The sequence below is a fragment of the Podarcis tiliguerta genome, assembly GCF_965153285.1.
Source record: "Podarcis tiliguerta genome assembly, chromosome: 13".
Taxonomy (NCBI): Eukaryota; Metazoa; Chordata; class Lepidosauria; order Squamata; family Lacertidae; genus Podarcis; species Podarcis tiliguerta.
In genome coordinates, this window is record NC_139546.1 from 51,726,133 (window position 1) to 51,744,516 (window position 18,384).

General features: G+C 48.9%; 2 protein-coding genes across 3 annotated transcripts in view; one reads left to right on the forward strand and one right to left on the reverse strand.

The window, feature by feature from the left end:
- FXR2 (FMR1 autosomal homolog 2) overlaps positions 1-11,686 on the reverse strand; it is a 32,454-nt gene extending 20,768 nt beyond the window's left edge. The window contains exon 1 of one of the 2 annotated variants that reach the window (XM_083410277.1): positions 11,313-11,686. In XM_083410277.1, the coding sequence (XP_083266403.1) occupies positions 11,313-11,363 (51 nt within the window). In that variant the 5' untranslated portion in view covers positions 11,364-11,686. The remainder of the gene's footprint in view (positions 1-11,312) is intronic. The other variant, XM_083410278.1, reaches the window with a different exon arrangement.
- Positions 1-18,384, forward strand: part of CD68 (CD68 molecule) — a 116,004-nt gene that overhangs the window by 73,236 nt on the left and 24,384 nt on the right. The gene's annotated exons all lie outside the window — the stretch shown is intronic.

An 18,384-nucleotide genomic window follows, 5' to 3' on the forward strand; every position in this document is an offset into this window, starting at 1 on the left:
GTCACATTTCTTAAATACAATACAAAATCAATACAACCCAGGTGGCTAAGAAAGCCCGACATAGACTCCATCTCCTCAGAGTATTGTGAAAGAACGATGTCAATCAACATTTGATGATCTCCTTCTACCGGTCCACAATAGAAAGTGTCCTTTCATACTGCATCACGGTGTGGCACGCTGGTTTGACATCGACTTATAGGAAGTGGCTACGGAGGGTGGTGAATACAGCACAAGATATTATGGACTGTCCCGTGAATCCGCTGGATGAAATAGCAGAAGAATGTTGCCTCAGGAGAGCGGGGAAAATTTGCAGGGATGATTCACACCCTGGCCAGCACTTTCTTGATCTCCTGCCCTCGGGCAGAAGATATATAGAAGCCTGATTAGTCGCACCAACCGGGTAAAAACAGCTTCTATCTGCGGGCTGTTAGGCTGCTGAATGAAAAGATAACAACAGGGCAACTGACTTTTGGGTTTGGTGGGTGTGTGTCAGTAAACGAGGGGAATTAAGACAAAGAGAGCTGAGTGGGGGGTGCTCATGTAATCTCACTGTATACAAGTTGTACAAGTGACAATAAAGTAAATGGCCTCGGTCCAGTATATCTGAAGGAGCATCTCCACCCCCATAGTTATACCCGGACACTGAGGTCCAGTGCCGAGGGCCTTCTGGCGGTTCCCTCACTGCAAGAAGCAAAGTTACAAGGAACCAGGCAGAGGGCCTTCTCAGTGGTGGCACCCACCCTCCCATCAGATGTCAAAGAGAACAACAACTACCAGACTTTTAGAAGGCAGCCCTGTCTAGGGAAGGTTGTAATGTTTGACGCATTACTGTATTTTAATATTTTGTTGAAATCCGCCCAGAGTGGCTGGAGAAGCCCAGCCAGATGGGCGGGGTATAAATAATAAATTATTATTATTATTATTATTTCAATTTACTCCTCCTAAATCACATTCCCTGCCAGACTAGCCAACACCAGGCAGCTAGCTCATGACTCCTCCTTCAAAGAACACACGGCAGCTTCCTTTCAGCGCTCAGGAGCTCACATGCTGCCTGGCCTCTGGGTCAGATGGCGTTTCTGCAGAAGAACTCCACTCTGAGCCAACCCCAACCTGCCCATCCATTTTTTAATCCCAAAGCAATGCAGGGCTGCTTGGGATCAGGGAAAGGTGCTCAGTGGGACAGCCGTTGGGGAGGAAATGCCCGATTCCCTGGGTGCAACCCTCTATTCACTTACAGTGCTACCTCAGGTTAAGTACCGTATTTTTCGCTCTATAAGACGCACCAGACCACAAGACGCACCTAGTTTTTGGAGGAGGAAAACAAGAAAAAAAATATTCTGAATCTCAGAAGCCAGAACAGCAAGAGGGATCACTGCGCAGTGAAAGCAGCAATCCCTCTTGCTGTTCTGGCTTCTGGGATAGCTGCGCAGCCTGCATTCGCTCCATAAGACGCACACACATTTCCCCTTACTTTTTAGGAGGGAAAAAGTGAGCCTTAAAGAGCAAAAAATACGGTACTTAATTCGTTCCGGAGGTCCGTTCTTAAACTGAAACTGTTATTAACCTGAAGCACCACTTTAGCTAATGGGGCCTCCTGCTGCCGCCGAAGCACGATTTCTGTTCTCATCCTGAAGCAAAGTTCTTAACCTGAAGCACTATTTCTGAGTTAGCGGAGTCTGTAACCTGAAGCGTATGTAACCAGAGGTACCGCTCTACTTATTTACAACATGTATAACCCGCTTTTCCTCAAAAACCCAAGCCAGTTTCAAGATTAAAACCTGAACGGCCTGCCTTGCACCAGGACTGACATTTGGTAACACTTGTAAGTGAATGTTTTCTGGAGTTGCTAGGAAAAAAAGGATCCAAGAGGCAAATGGTTAGCCTGGTTAACGGACACAGATGGATAAACATGTGGGGGGTGACGTTTTTGAAGGGGAAAACCACGCTTGGATTAATAATTGTTTTCTGATTTAGGGAGGCCAACTCCACCCCTGAATACAGGCTAAAGTATTCTACAAACAATCTCTCTGCGTGGTGGCCATTCTCTACCACACCTTATCCCTCCAGGCGTGTGGCTTTTAGAAGACGGGCTGCAGCCATGCCCCTGCCTCTCTCTTCATCTCCTGCTGCCCACAACATGGGACATTTGGCACTGCCAGGGCGGTGAAGGGAGGGCAGCTGCAGGGCTGCAATCGAGGGAGGGAGGCCTGAACCTGTTCTGAGTTTGGAGCGTGATGAGGGCAGGGCGAAATGTCCTGCATGTCTAAAGGGTGATGGGAGGAACAGGTGTTCCTGGGGACAGATGTCTTCTCCGCCAGCTGCTCCGCTACGAGCAAACGGCCACACATCTCCTTCCCAGCTCCGGAGGAAGCCGGCTTTAAGTGGTGTTCATTGCCCAGTATCCCAGCACGCACAACTCGCTGGGACAGAGAAAACCTAAGTTGGGAATCTCAGCACTCAACCAGCATCTGTTGGAGAGAGCAGAAAGGAGTTACCGTATTTTTCGCTCTATAAGACGCACCAGACCACAAGACGCACCTAGTTTTTGGAGGAGGAAAACAAGAAAAAAAAAATATTCTGAATCTCAGAAGCCAGAACAGCAAGAGGGATCGCTGTGCAGTGAAAGCAGCGATCCCTCTTGCTGTTCTGGCTTCTGGGATAGCTGCGCAGCCTGCATTCGCTCCATAAGACGCACACACACTTCCCCTTACTTATTAGGTGGGAAAAAGTGAGTCTTATAGAGCAAAAAATACAGTACCTCTGGTTGGAAGAGGCGCCTGCATATATCCTTGACTACATGGCTGCCTCCCAAGACTCCTTTCCTCAACAGCATGCTAAAAATCTCTCTCCTCCTCGTCCCAGGACCTGCTGACCTCTTTAGCAAGTCTGGATGCTACCTGCCATTTGATCGCCCAAGCAAAATACTCCTGCAGGCCCACATGGAGTGCGTAATAAAAGCCCGCTGTTTCAGGCCAAAGGCCCATCTCAGCCAGCACCCTGTTCTTCCAGAGACCCACCAGTTGCCCTCTCCCTTCTTCCCAGTAACTGCGGAGGCAGAGCACGGCTTTCATGGCTAACAGCCATCGACAACTCTCTCTCTTCTCTTGGAAAGTGTCTCTTTTAAAGCCACCTGGCTTGACGGACAACCGTAGCTCCTGTGGGAGTGAGTTCCACAGGTCAACTATGAGTTGCATGAAGAAATACTTCCATTCATCTGTGCTGAATCTTCCAACACTCAGCTTCAGTGGATGTACACGGCAAGAGAGAGGGAGAATAACTTCCCCCCTTTGCTCCCTGTCTATCAGTCTAGTGGGTGCACCCTTAGGCACAGTCAATAGTTAGCCTGGCCAGCGAAGAGGCAGAGGGGGCACCGTCCAACACGGACCCGCAACTGTGTAATGTGGGCAGGATCAAAGATTCTGGAGTCTTTGTGAACTACTCCATGCCTGCCCTCTCCCACAGCCTGCCGAGCTCCAAGAATCCCCTTTAAAGCCCTGCTGCGCCTGAGGCTATATACGTCTCCAGGCCAGCGGAGAGCATCTCATTTATCATTCATTCAGCACAGATGGATCAGCCCCCTTCATTCCATGAGGCCAGCACACAGGAACATTTATATCTCCCACGTTCCACACCTCAAGCCTGGTCTACCTGCCCTCTGGCTTACGCTGCTAGGGCTAAATTAAAATTGCAGTGTACAAACTTTGCAATGCTTGGGACACCAAGTCAAAGAGTTTCAAGGAACCCCCCCCCCCCCCCCCGCTTAAAGTTTCAAGCCCTCCACGCACACAAACCGCTTCCATTCATGAGCAACTCTACAACTTGAGAACCCCTGAATTTGCAGAGGATAATTTTACTCTTTGGTGGATCGCTGTATAAAAGCAGCAGCCGGACACTAAAAATTCTGGTTGTTGCTGCTGCAAGCCGTATAGCCATTGTCCGCTAGGCCGTCTGTGCACAACTTATTTGACATGCAGCAATATTCCACAAGCATTCTCTCCTGCGGGAAACATGTATGCAAAGCTGCTTGCATAAAGTATTTTCAACCCCAAACAGGGTAAAATACTTGAAATCTCAAGTACCAGCATAGAATTCCAGGCACCTGGTCAGCCAGGACTCCTAGCAAAAGTTATCCAATACAGCCACATCTGACTTTGAAAGAGGAAACACCTTGAAAAATATGGGATTGTTAAAAGCAAAGGAAATCAGCCCTGAGTGCTCACTGGAAGGACAGATCGTGAAGCTGAGGCATGCACACTTCTTCAGATACACAGGTTGGTAGTACAACTGCTTTGTAAACAAGCATTTGGGCTTCCATGCGAATGTCCCGGTCCTCAAACACTCTGCGCTTCATTCGGGAGAAAGCCGCACTCGCAGAGCTCAGGTGATGCTGCATTTTGGCATCAATGTGGAAAAATAACTGCCCAGGTAGGAGATGTGATCGACATTTTCCAAGGTTACACAATTGAGTTGGATTTGTGGGTAGACATCACCTAGGATTGGGAGAAAAGCAATGACAAACCTAGACAGCATCTTGAAAAGTAGAGACATCACCTTGCCAACAAAGGTCCGTATAGTAAAAGCTGTGGTTTTCCCAGTAGTGATGTATGGAAGTGAGAGCTGGACCATAAAGAAGGCTGATTGCCAAAGAATGGATGCTTTTGAATTCTGGTGCTGGAGGAGACTCTTGAGAGTCCCATGGACAGCAAGAAGATCAAACCAATCCATTCTGAAGGAAATCCGCCCTGAGTGCTCACTGGAAGGACAGATCCTGAAGCTGAGGCTCCAAGACTTTGGCCCCCTCAGGAGAAGAGAAGACTCCCTGGAAAAGACCCTGGTGTTGGGAAAGATGGAGGGCGCAAGAAGGGGACGACAGAGGACGAGATGGTGGGATAGTGTTCTCGAAGCTACCAGCATGAGTTTGACCAAACTGCAGGAGGCAGTGGAAGACAGGGGTGCCTGGAGTGCTCTGGTCCAGGGGGTCACGAAGAGACGGACACGACTAAACGACAACAACAAAAGCAAAGTTGAAGAGGGAAGTGAAGAGGGCCAAAGCTCTCTAGAAGGCGTGGAGGTTGATCTGAGCCACAGTAACAGAAGCTCAGCTACAATGCAGAATGTAGATCAAGAAAGGTACCACCAGGGCCAAGAAGATGCCAGCGTGGCTACCAAGCAGCTCTGAAGACCGAAGCCTTGTCCAAGTGAACACAAACTCTGGCAAAAGAAATGCAAGCAGACAATAAGGGATGCTTGAAGAATAATAACAACTGAGGAGCACATCACTAAACACATTAAGACCAACAATAAACAGTTATTAAAAAAATATTAGAAATACGTAGGAAACCAGCTAGGGAGGCGGTGGGGACGACAAGCAAGTCAAAGGAGGAAAAGGAGATTACAGAGTCCATTCTGCGCACTTGTCCTCGCAGAGGAAGATGTGGAGCAGGTCCCTGTGCCTGAACTAACTTTCGCAGGAAAGAAATCTGAGGAACTGAAGTGAAGAGGGGTCACAAGACATGAGGTTGTAGGACTTAATGACAAATTAAAAGCTGAGAAATCACCAGATCCAGATGGCAGCCGCCCAAGAATTCTCAAAAGAACTGAAATGTGAACCTACCAACCTGCTACAAAAGGAATATGCAACTTATCCCAAAGTTCAGCCTTGACATCAGATGACAGGAAGGTGGCTGCTGTCAGACAAATTTTTAAAAAGGGATGTAAGGGACCCTGGAAATTACAAGCTGGGTAGCTTAAGAACTGGGGAAAGCTGGTGGCAAACATGTTCTTTGAGAGTGTGAACAAGCACAAGGGTTTTCAAAAAGCTACTGCTAAAAGCCCTCACCCAAAACTCCTCATTAAACTCAGCAGTCATGGGATAAGAGCAGACGGACCCTTTGGATCAGTAGCCGGTTACAGAAGAGGAAACAGAGAGTGGGAATAAACTGATTGTCCTCCTCATAGAAGGATGTAGAAAGTGGGGTTCCCAAGTTTGGGACCTGTGTTTTGTTCAGTTGCTCCTAAATAATCAGGAGTTAGTGGTGAGCCGTGAGGCAGCCAAGTCTGCTGATGACACCATTTTTTTTGTGGAATTGCAAAGAACTACAAATGATCCAGCAGGGCCCTTCTTTTCGTTCTTAGGCATGAGACCTTGGGGAGGGTAGCTCGATGGAAATGTCAGTCCTGCATAGAGAAGCTGCGAAAAAGGCAAATACCACATTAGGGGTCATTAGACTGAAAATAAAACTGCCAATATTGTAACCATGATATACAAATTTATGGTAACTGTACTTGGAATACCATGCACAGAAAAGCGCAGTGTGTATGTTGTAGAGCCGGACAGAAAAGGACACACAAAAGGATCAAGGTGTTTGAGAAACTCCTCTATGACAAAATGTTATATTTGGATATTTTCAGTTTAGAAAAAAAGGTGAGAATTGGGGGTGGGGAGTGATGACAGAAACGTGTACAATTATGTATGGTGAGAAAGGGGGTAGAAAAATTGTTTCCTCCCTCTCATAAGACTAGAACTCATGGACATCCGATGAATCGGATTGTTGGGAATCTCAAAACAGCAAAGCAAAGTACTTTTTCAAGCAGTGCATAGTTAGAAGCCAGTGTGGTGTGGTGGTTAAGAGTGGTAGTCTCGTAATCTGGGGAACCGGGTTCGCGTCTCTGCTCCTCCACAAGCAGCTGCTGGGTGACCTTGGGCTAGTCAAACTTCTTTGAAGTCTCTCAGTCTCTCACAGAGTGTTTGTTGTGGGGAGGAAGGGAAAGGAGAATGTTAGCCGCTTTGAGACTCCTTCCGGTAGTGATAAAGCGGGATATCAAATCCAAACTCTTAAAACTTTGGAATTCACTCCAACAAAGTGATGGCCATGAACTTGGGGAGGTTTTAGAAGAGAATTAGACAAAAGGCTATCAATGGCCACTAACCGTGCGGGCTACATTTTACCTCCAGTATCAGAGGCTGCATGCCTCTTGACTACCAGTCGCTGAGAATCACAAGTTCTGTTGCACTCAAATCCTGCTCCAGGAGGCAGACTCAGCTGGGCTCTTATGTTCTTAGATCAACTATTACTAGGGGTAGTTAAAAGTTAACAGGACGTAGTCAGCTACCAGTGGCAAGGCAATACCGCCATGTGTATTACTGCCTACGACTGATATTCTGTCAACATGCAAACTCTGTTAAAAAAGAAAAAAAGGCCAGCCCATTAACCTTACTCTTATGCTTCAGGTAGAGTTACAACCCTGTTATTTTACTCTAGCTGGAAACAGCAACGCTAGAGATGTTCTACAAAGCACCACCAGCAGTGACTGGCAGGCAAAAGCTCACCTTTCAAATTCTAAGAAAGAAGGTCTTCCATGAAAACCTTTGGGAAGCCCAGGAACACACAAAAGAATTGATTTGTGGCTCGTGCATTTGAAAACAAAGATGGAGTTACAGTAGCCAAGGAGCTGCAGAAATCTCGGAAGAGGAAGCTGCTGAAGTCGAAAGGAGGAAAAGAATATGGGCAAATTGTATACTTCAGCTTGGACGTTAGTTAGCATACCCTCCCTCTATGGATGCAATTCTATAAAAGGGGGTGTGGTGAAGAATACACCACTGTCAGGAGGAACGTGCAGTCTTTAAATCCTGTTCAGAAGCCCAGCACCTTTCCAAAGAACAACACAACGCTTGACTAGAGTAGAGCGTTCCCACTTTCTCCTCATTCAGCTTTCTCGCAAGTCCGCTGGGGCACATACGGCTTCCGGCAGCAGCCCCCACTTAAGCAGTTGCAAGGGAGGTGATTGCAAACAAGCACTGCTGGAAGGAAAGATCTAGGATCTAGACAGGAAGGATTCCTCAATGAGAGACACGAGATGAAATGCTGCACAGATGCTCATTGTACATTTGCTCCCCAAGCCATTTGAGCCAGTTACTTAAGAGTGGACGTTTGCAGAAACTGACATCACCTGAGTCGCTAGGAAACACAGACTGCCTTTTACCAGGAGACACTATTTGGTCTGCAAAGCCCAGTATACTGTCTGCTCTTACTGGCCCCAGGGCCTAAATGTGTTTTCTGTCACCTGCGGCCTGATTCTTTTAAACGGAGACATCGGGGATTGAGCTCAGGATCTCCTGCATGCAAAAACAGGTGCACTACCAATGGAGCCACGGTTTAAGAACCCCACGTCTCCTGCAGCCCCCGTTTCCCAGGCTGAGAGTCTTTTGAGGACACGTAACATGATGTGTGTTTCCTGGTGGTAAAAAATGTTATGCGATAAGGTAGGGTTATGAGTTTAAAAATAAATTACTTGATAAGGAATCTATGGAGATGCCACAGCAAAGAGCACGCAAACGGGCTAAAAATAACCCACTCCATTACGGGAGAAGAGGATTAGCCCCTCAAATATGTCTCTGTCTTTTATTATTCTTATTACTGTTACCGGTTAAATTTGTATACCGCCCGTCATCCGAAGATCACAGGGCGGTACACAACATGAAAATACAAAATGAGAGCACAAAATACATAATAAAACAAAAACATACCAGCAACCCCCCTTCCACAAACACATTTAAAAGGCCACAGAATGCTAACCAGCCAAAGGCCTGGTTATAGAGAAAGGTTTTTGCCTGGTGCCTCAAGATAAGTAATGAAGGCGCCAGGCAAACCTTCACGATTCATGGCCATCTACTGGTTGTGACTCCATTCTGAAGTGGGAAGTCTAAAATTAGCAATAGACAATACACTGAGCCCCCACCTCGCAACCTTGTGATTAGGTTACAAAATTCCCCGGGGCCCTTCTAAACAAGCCATCGCTTCCCACTACAGAATAGGGACCAGAGACAAAATATCACTCCTCCACACAGGCCCAGTAGAGCTTGGCAGAATTCATAATCTCTCATACCCTAGATATCTTGGGCTTCCTTCCTTATCTATGTTTGACCCTTCATGTTGGGCAAAGCAGCATTCTTGACAACTAGGTTCAGGGACGATGAAAGCCTCAACTTCTAGAGAGACTGGCATTCCTGTTACCATGCTAAAGGGAGAAAAAGCCCTTTTCCAATATGAAAAAAAAGTGTGGATCAGGAACTGACGAGCCCACTGGGACCTGGGAACAGCTTGTTGCTCCTAATTTAGAGACACTGAAAGTTACTTGGGAAACTCAGGTCTTGCTACAATGAAGAAATGCTTTTAGCCCACTAAAGGTAATTCCACTGAACATGACTGGATGCTCAAAAGCAGTAAACTGCAGGCCTTGAATCTGGAAGGCAGACTGAGATCTCAGCTGGGCCCAGCCTTGTGCAAGCCGGATGGACGATTAATTTCCCATCGGAACTAATCAGGGGAATGCATATATAAAGTAACTCAGCATTTTATTATAGCAAGACAGGGTGACACTAATCCCACTGACGGGAGAGACCCATCACTCCACTTGCCTCGTAACATATTTCAAAGCACAAACAAATGAAGTTGTCTCCTATTGCGCCAAACCACTGGCCCTGTATGGTCCATTATGAGACCCAGCAAGGACGAGGCAGGGGGTCTTTCCTTCGCCGTCCTACCTGAGGCCCTTTTAGAAGAAGAAGAAGAAGAGTTTGGATTTGATATCCCGCTTTATCACTACCCGAAGGAGTCTCCAAGCGGCTAACATTCTCCTTTCCCTTCCTCCCCCACAACAAACACTCTGTGAGGTGAGTGGGGCTGAGAGACTTCAAGGAAGTGTGACTGGCCCAAGGTCACCCAGCAGCTGCAGGTGGAAGAGCGGGGAATCGAACCCAGTTCACCAGATTACGAGACCACCGCTCTCAACCACTACGCCACACTGGCTCTCTTTTAGCTGGAGATGTCAGGCATGGAACGTGGAACTTAACACTCCCACCACTGAACACTGGTACTTTCCAAGGGGAGTTTATTTCCTCCCTATTTTAACAGCACCTGCTTCATAAAGATACATACAGAGTCATTCCCTACAAGGCAGGAAGTTGCTTCAAGGAGGGGTGGAACTGAAGCACCTTCCGTATAAATACATTTACTTGCAGCACCTGGGCGGAAGCAGCACTTTGGGAGGGAAGAGCGGCAAGTCAGAAGGAACATGTGTCAGTGCCAATCAAGCAGCAAACAGATACAGTTACAAGATCTCCCATCCTTATTTCCTTACACAATAAAGGAGCACTAAACTCGACTGCGCTGTGATATAAATATATTTCTGCCTGCTGACTAATACGCTCATGGCATTTCAAGGTACTCTGTTTTGGAGCGAGTACCTTACCAGGAAAGGCAGGCTTTAGAATGTAGGGAAGGGACTCCAAAGATGTGCCTGATAGAGGAAACTAAAATAAAAATAGCAGGTAAGTGCAACATGAGGCTCAAGTGACACAAGAGACCCCTCCTTCCCAGCCTGCCCATGAGATCAGGCCTTTGGGAGAGAGCAGAGGCCTCTGTTAAACTGATCCCCAGCATTGCAAAGCCATGACATGAGCACTGGATTCAACCCTTCTAGCCCATAGACGCTGACCACTCGCAACCAACCTCAGGCTACACTCCCAATCAACCCAGCCCCATGATCTGCAACACACGCCCAAACCATGGCCCTTCCTCTTAAGCCTGGAGGCCCACAGCTCCCCCCCCCCGCCCCATAACGGGCCCTCTGACCCCTTCAACCCCGTGCCGGGGGGGGGGGGAGTCTCCTTTGCAGAACCCCCAGCAGCCCTTGCTTCCCCCTTTGTAGGGGCTTCATCTTCCAGAACCCCCAACTCCACCTTCTTCTTAACCCCCCCCCCACGCTCGCTTTTGCAAAAGCCACCAAACAGGAGTCTCTCCCCCCCCCATATTTCAACCCCGCCCCACAACGGGCCCTCTGACCCCTTCAACCCCACGCCCGGGGGGAGTCTCCTTTGCAGAACCCCGAGCGGCCCTCGCTTCCCCCTTTGTAGGGGCTTCACTTTCCAGAGCCCCCAACCCCACCTTCTCTTAAGCCCGCCCCCCCCAAGATGCCCTCCTCCTCTCCCCCTTTTGCATGGCCCCTAGAAAAGCCACCCGACAGAAGAGGAGTTCCCCCCATATTTCAACCCAGGGGGCCACAAAACGTACCAGATTTAGGGGGGGGGGTTGGAGTTGAAACAGACACCCCCCTGCCTTTGGGCTCCCCACCCCTCACCCTGGGGGAAGAAGGCCCGGGCGCCCAGCGTGGCCACCGCCCCCCCCCCAGCCGCCCGCCCGCCTCGAAGCCCCTCTCGCCCTCCCCGGGATCTCCATGGCAACCCCTGGGGCCCCGCCCACCCACCCCCGGTCTCCACGGCAACGCCTGTCCCCGCACCCCGGCCTCCTCACCTTGTAGAAGGCCCCGTTGGAGCCCCGCACCTCCACGGGCAGGCCTTCCATGGGCCCCGCGGGGGACGAGGGGGAGGGAGGGGCGGCCGCCGCCAAGGAGGGGGAAGGAGACGGGGAAGCGCCGCCCCGGACACCGCCGCCGCCGCCCCCCCGCGGTTGTGGTGCCGCCGCCGCCGGTGGGGGGATGGGGGCGGGGCGGGGCCCGGCCTCCTCCGGCTCCGCCACCGTGACCGGCCCCCAGCCGCGGCCTGGCGCGGCCCGGACTCCGCTCTCGGCCTTCCGCCTCCTCCGGCCGCCTCCTCCTCCTCCGGCTTCCCCGGCGCCGCCGAGAGCGAGAGAGGGAGAGAGAAGGAAGGAGCGGGAGCGCGCGCGCGCGCCTCTGAGGGAGGGAGGGAGGGAGAGCGAGCGAGACCTCCCCTCACAGAGAGAGAGCGAGCGAGGAGGAGAAGGAGCGCGCGCGCTGCGCTCCGCCCCCTCCCTTTCGCCGTGCGTGCCTCTGCGTACGCTGCGCCGGAGGAGGAGCCTTCCCTCTCTCTCTCGCGGCGGGCCACGCCCACCGCGCGCCGGAGGCTCCAATCCCCGAGCGCCTCCGCTGCCTTCGGCCAATCGCCGGCGGGCGCTCGCGCCGAAGGGCGGGGAACAGGAGGGAGGAGCCTGCTTGGGACTCTTTCTATCTCTCTCTCTCTGCGCCGCCACTCAAACAACTTCTCTTGTTTCTCCTCACGCCCGCCTCCCCTCCCCCCCTCTCTCCCAAGCAACCAATCGAAAAGGGAAGGGCGGGGTTTGCCGAGACGCCAATCACAGCGCCGAGGCGCAGGCGCGGCAGGCTTTCCGAGCGTTGGCCAACCCCGGGACAGAACTCGAGCGGGTCCCGCCTCTGCTGGCCAATCATATCCCCCCTCCGGAATAAGCACCGCCCCGCTTTTTAACAGTATTCTCGAACTCGCGGGCGTCTTCCCCTTCGAGGTTCGCTCAGCGTCCTGCACTGTGGGGGCCCCGCCCCTCTTCCTTGGAAGTGCCTATCACATGCAGGGACCCGCCCACAAATCAGGCTCTCCCTTTCCTTGATTGGATCTCTCTTCATGTCAAATCGAGAGGGCGGTAATATGAGGGGAGAGGAGCCCTTCCCCGCAACTCGGCCTTTGGCCACGCCTACATTCTTCAGTAGACCAATAAAATTAGACACCCGCCTCCTTGGTCTAATCTTCTCGAATGTCAGTCACGAGAGGCAGGTGCTGTTATCCCGCCCCTTTCCTTAGGGCTGCGGGTTCGCGGCCATCGAGCCGCTAATTTGAGTTTGAGGGAAATAATTATTATTACTATTAATAATTATAATACTACTAATAATAATTATTACTATCATTGTAGAAATAAACTTAGTATATTTTACCTCAGCCTTAAACGCAATAAAGACTCTTAGGGTACTCCAGTATGTATTCACCCACTCAGAACTCAGTATTAAATTATTGGGACTCCTTAATAGTCAAAATATGAGCAAGCCTGTTGAAAGGTCTCTAATAAAACGAAAATAAATCCAAACAGCACTGTTGTCGACTCTGGGTTAAGGCCACACCAAGAGAGCCAAATCAAAATGATGCGATTATATGAAAAGCATATCATACTATATTATATATATATATATATATATATATATATATATATATATATATATATATATATTTTATATGAGCAAACAATGTTTGTGGGTTTACAGGAAGCTTTGTGAAGAAATAATATTAGAAATACTGTAAAAAAGGGAACAAGGGAATAGGCTTATTTAAAACAAAAGGCAATGTTAAATTTAGAATTGCGGATAGAAGATTTGATAACGGAAGATTTGCGGATGAGTCGAAGGAAGTCAAAATTTGTATTTGTAATAATATTGAAAATGTATGTTTAAATTTTATATTGGAAATTGAATAAAAATAATGTAAAAAAACAACAACAAAATGATGCGAAGCCAAAACACAAATGGCTGTTTCTCAAAGCAACTTTGCCAAAAGGCCACTTACATCATAACAGACCTTTTGGGAGGTGATTTATAAAAGGCAAGGAGGTCCCAAAAATGGGAACTGTGGGATTCTTAAAACCAAATAGCCACAATGTCTCTGGTAACATTTGGGATTTACCTCACACAAAATGGCAGCCGTGGACATATATGTGGCCCCTCAAATGGTTTTGATTTATGGGCTATTATTAAAAAGAGGCTGCATTTTAAATTGTATTTTTAACCTGTATTTTAAATTGTTTCCCCCCCCCCATTATGTTTTTATTGTAATTTTATTGGTGTTAGCCACCCTGAGCCCAGCTCTGGTCAGGGAGGGCGGGGTATAAAAAATTATTTATATTATTATTTATGTGTGATTCCACACGAGGGAGTGAGCCAGACCAAGATTTTTTTAAAAAAAAAAATGTGCAAAATGTTTCACAAAACCTTCGCTACGTCGTCCATATTGTCTCTTCAGAACATCAAATTTTGGTGCTTTCATTTTTAGAAGCCTAACAGCAGGAATCTTGCTGTTTCGATGGGATTCAAAAGTCCTCCACGCAGTGGGAGAAAAACAACACACAGTCACGGACGCAAAATGGCAGCCGCATGGAGATTTCTGGAATTTGGGCCCTTCGACATCGTTCTCCTCAGGCGGTTTGATGAATATGTTGACCATTGCCTTTCACAATATGGCGGCCACCTGCTGGCGATCCCATCACCGACAAGAAGTTGCCTCACACCAAAAAGATGTGATTTACCCGTCGTAATCCTGAGAAGCTTTTGGTCAAAGTCTCTACCGAGTCAACGTGGTGAGGGGCGAAAAGTAAGGCTGAGCTGACCAGCCCTGACAGGTGAAATATACCGTATTTTTCGTCCCATAGGACGCTCCGTCCCATAGGACGCACCTAGTTTTTTGGAAATGTATGGAAGTGAGAGCTGGACCATCAAGAAGGCTGATCGCCGAAGAATTGACGCTTTTGAATTCTGGTGCTGGAGGAGTCTCTTGAGAGTCCCATGGACTGCAAGAAGATCAAACCTCTCCATTCTGAAGGAAATCAGCCCTGAGTGCTCACTGGAAGGACAGATCCTGAAGCTGAGGCTCCAAGACTTGGGCCACCTCATGAGAAGAGAAGACTCCCTAGAAAAGACCCTGATGTTGGGAAAGATGGAGGGCACAAGGAGAAGGGGACGACGGAGGACGAGATGGTGGGACAGTGTTCTGGAAGCGACCAGCATGAGTTTGACCAAACTGCGGGAGGCAGTGGAAGACAGGAGTGCCTGGCGTGCTCTGGTCCAGGGGGTCACGAAGAGTCAGACACGACTGAACGATTAAACAACAACAAGTTTTTTTGGGGGGGGGGAATAAAGGGAAAAAAATTTCCCTTTATTTCCCCCCCAAAAGCAGGTCGGGGAAACCGAACCAGGTCGAGGAACAGCGGGATGGCAGCACTGCGCCTCCCTGCTGTCCCCCGAGCTTGTGGGGCTGGCCAATGTCTGCCCAGCGAGTGGGGCGCTCTGCTTCAGGGTGCCCCTCGCGCCGGGCGGTAGGCTGCTATCCGCAGCGTGGGGAGCCCTGCGGGGACCTCCCGCAGGGCTGCCTAGGCTGCGGATGTCTTCCTGAAGCCTGGAGAGCGAGAGGGATCGGTGTGCACCGACCCCTCTCGCTCTCCAAGCTTCAGCGAAAGCCTGCATTCGCCCCATAGGACGCACCCAGATTTCCCCTTCATTTTGGGAGGGGGAAAAGTGCGTCCTATAGCGCGAAAAATACGGTACTTGGTGTCGGGTGTGGATTTCATGCTCTTTATTCAGCTCATAGTAGTGAGGAATGAAAGTCCCCCCAAAATATCTGCTTTATATACATTATTTACACAATGGGCCCCACGTGATTGGCTAATTCTGGGATTCTCCTGTAGGCCAATCAGGTTGCAGATTCACTTCCACCTGGAGCTGGATTGGGTGGCTCCTGCGGACCAATCATACTGCTGCATTGTTCTAGGACCAATCAGACTGCTGCCTTTTGGATCCTATTCACCTTAGTACATAACAACAGGGAACGAAAGACTAGAAAACCAATCCAGTTGGGCCAACTGCCATGGCTCCTCTCCCAAGATCCCCAGGAACTGTCGCTTTGTGCTCTCCTGCAGAAGAGATCCCTTACCAAACTAGAGTTTCCTGCTTTGAAACAAAGTTTAGATAATGTTGTGTTTGGTGCACTCTAGGTTTCATTCATCCATCCATCCAGTCCCTGTAAAGAAATAATAATAATAATAATAATAATAATAATAATAATAATAATAATCAGAGTCTGCTCCCAACTGCGTTGTTAATTAAGCACTTTCGCCAGGGTTCTCCCAAATTCAGGAAACTTTTTCAGCAAGGGGCAACTCTGAATATATTTCAGACCTTGTGGGGGGACGGATTATATTTTGAAGAAGAAAAAATGAACAAATTCCTATGCCCCACAAATAACCCTGAGATGCATTCTAAATAAAAGCACACATTCTACTCATGTAAAAACACACTGTTCGTGGGCCAGATTGAAAAGGCGATTGGGCCGGATCTGGCTCCCCCGGGTCTTAGGTTGCCTACCCATGTTCTAGAAGAAGAGGAGGAGGGGGAGAAAGAGAGAGAGAGAGAGAGAGAGAGAGAAAGGAAGGAAGGAAGGAAGGAAGGAAGGAAGGAAGGAAGGAAGGGACCACCACAGTTCTGGGCACAGTTCTGGGCACCACAGTTCAAGAAGGACACTGACAAACTGGAAGGTGTCCAGAGGAGGGCAACCAAAATGGTCAAAGGCCTGGAAACGATGCCTTATGAGGAACGGCTAAGGGAGCTGGGCATGTTTAGCCTGGAGAAGAGGAGGTTAAGGGGTGAGATGATAGCCATGTTCAAATATATACTGTAAAAGCATGTCACATAGAGGAGGGAGAAAGGTTGTTTTCTGCTGCTCCAGAGAAGCGGACACGGAGCTGGTTGGATCCAAACTACAAGAAAGAAGATTCCACCTCAACATTAGGAAGAACTTCCTGACAGTAAGAGCTGTTTGACAGTGGAATTTGCTGCCAAGGAGTGTGGTGGAGTCTCCTTCTTTGGAGGTCTTTAAGCAGAGGCTTGACAACCATATGTCAGGAGTGCTCTGATGGTGTTTCCTGCTTGGCAGGGGGTTGGACTCGATGGCCCTTGGGGTCTCTTCCAACTCTATGATTCTATGATTCTATGACTTCAGGTCAAAACCTCTGACCCAGATGCTCCTGGTGATTAGCTGCAGCATATAAGTTGGCACTTTGCATGTACTCTCTTTCAGCATCCAGGCCATTGAAAACAGGCATGGGAACCATCTCTGGACATATACAAAAACAAATCTCACTGGCCTCCTTCCCAAAGCCTAGAGCTCCATCTAGTGGCCATTGCTTCACACTGTGACCTCTCTCTGGCTACTCTGGTGTATAAAGTTCCAGTTGTGTCCAAACTTTTTTCAAAGAGGGCCAGATTTGATGAAGTGAAGGGCCGTGGGGGCCAATCAAAGGGCCAGCTAAAGTTATTGAGCTTTTTAAAGGATTTTACCCCAGGAAGTAAACTGGCACAGGGCTGGATTAGGCCCCTGGAACAGACATGCCAAACACTGAGAGCAACCTGGGCCAGATTCAGTTAATGACTGAAGATGTCAAGGAAATAAACAACTACAGTATCTGGCTTTTAGAAGACATCTGAAGGCAGCCCTGTTTAGGGAGGTTTTTAATGTTTGGTGTTTTTAATATTCTGTTGGGAGCAGCCCAGAGTGGCTGGGGAAACCCAGTCAGACAGATGGGTGGGATATAATTATTATTATTATTATTATTATTATTATTATTATTATTATTATTATTATCCTGTTCTCACAGTGGCCAACCAGAAGACCATTATGGTAAATGAAATATATTCAGAGTTGCAGCTTGTAAGACAGTGGATGAATTGCCCCCCTCCCACTCCGCCAAACCTCTGGCTTTATATACATTATTTATGCAATGGGTCCCATCTGATTGGCTGATTCTGCTTCCATCCTGGAGCCTGATTGGGCTGCTCCTGCAGGCCAATCAGTTGTTGCATTCTAGGATCCTACCTGCCTAATAGGCTAATTGGCTTCCTCCTGGGGCCTGATTGGGCTGCTCCTGCAGGCCAATCAGGTTGTTGCATTCTAGGAACCTACCTGCCTATTGTTCTAAGATCCAAGCTTGGTAGAACAAAAGGTAAAGTTAAAGGACCCCTGACAGTTAAGTCCAGTTGCGAATGACACTGGGGTTGCGGCGCTCATCTCGCTTTATTGGCTGAGGGAGCTGGCGTACAGCTTCCAGGTCATGTGGCCAGCAGGACTAAGCCGCTTCTGGCTGCACCAGAGCAGCGCACGGAAACGCCATTTACCTTCCCGCCGGAGTGGTACCTATTTATCTACTTGCACTTTGACGTGCTTTTGAACTGCTAGGTTGGCAGGAGCAGGGACTGAGCAACGGGAGCTCACCCCATCATTGCGGGGATTCAAACTGCTGACCTTCCGATCAGCAAGCCCTAGGCTCAGTGGTTTAGACCACAGTGCCACCCGCGTCCCTCCAAGCTTAGTACATAACAGTAAACCTGCAAGCAGGACCTAATCAGGAACCCCAAGCCAAAGAGATAAGTCACTAGACAACCTTTAGAAGACATCTGTATAGGGAAGTTTTTAATGTTTTATATGTTGGAGGCCACCCAAAGTGGCTGGGGCAAACCAGTCAAATGGGTGGGATATAAATAATAACATTATTATTATTGCTATTATTGTTATTATTGAATAAAGGTAAAGGGACCCCTGACCATTAGCTCCAGTTTTAGCCGACTCTGGGATTGCAGTGCTCATCTCGCTTTATTGGCTGAGGGAGCTGGCGTACAGCTTCCGGGTCATGTGGCCAGCAGGACTAAGAAGCCGCTTCTGGCGAACCAGAGCAGCGCACGGAAACGCCGTTTACCTTCCCACCAGAGCGGTACCTACCGGTATTTATCTACTTGCACTTCGATGTGCTTTCGAACTGCTAGGTTGGCAGGAGCAGGGACCGAGCAACGGGAGCTCACCCCGTC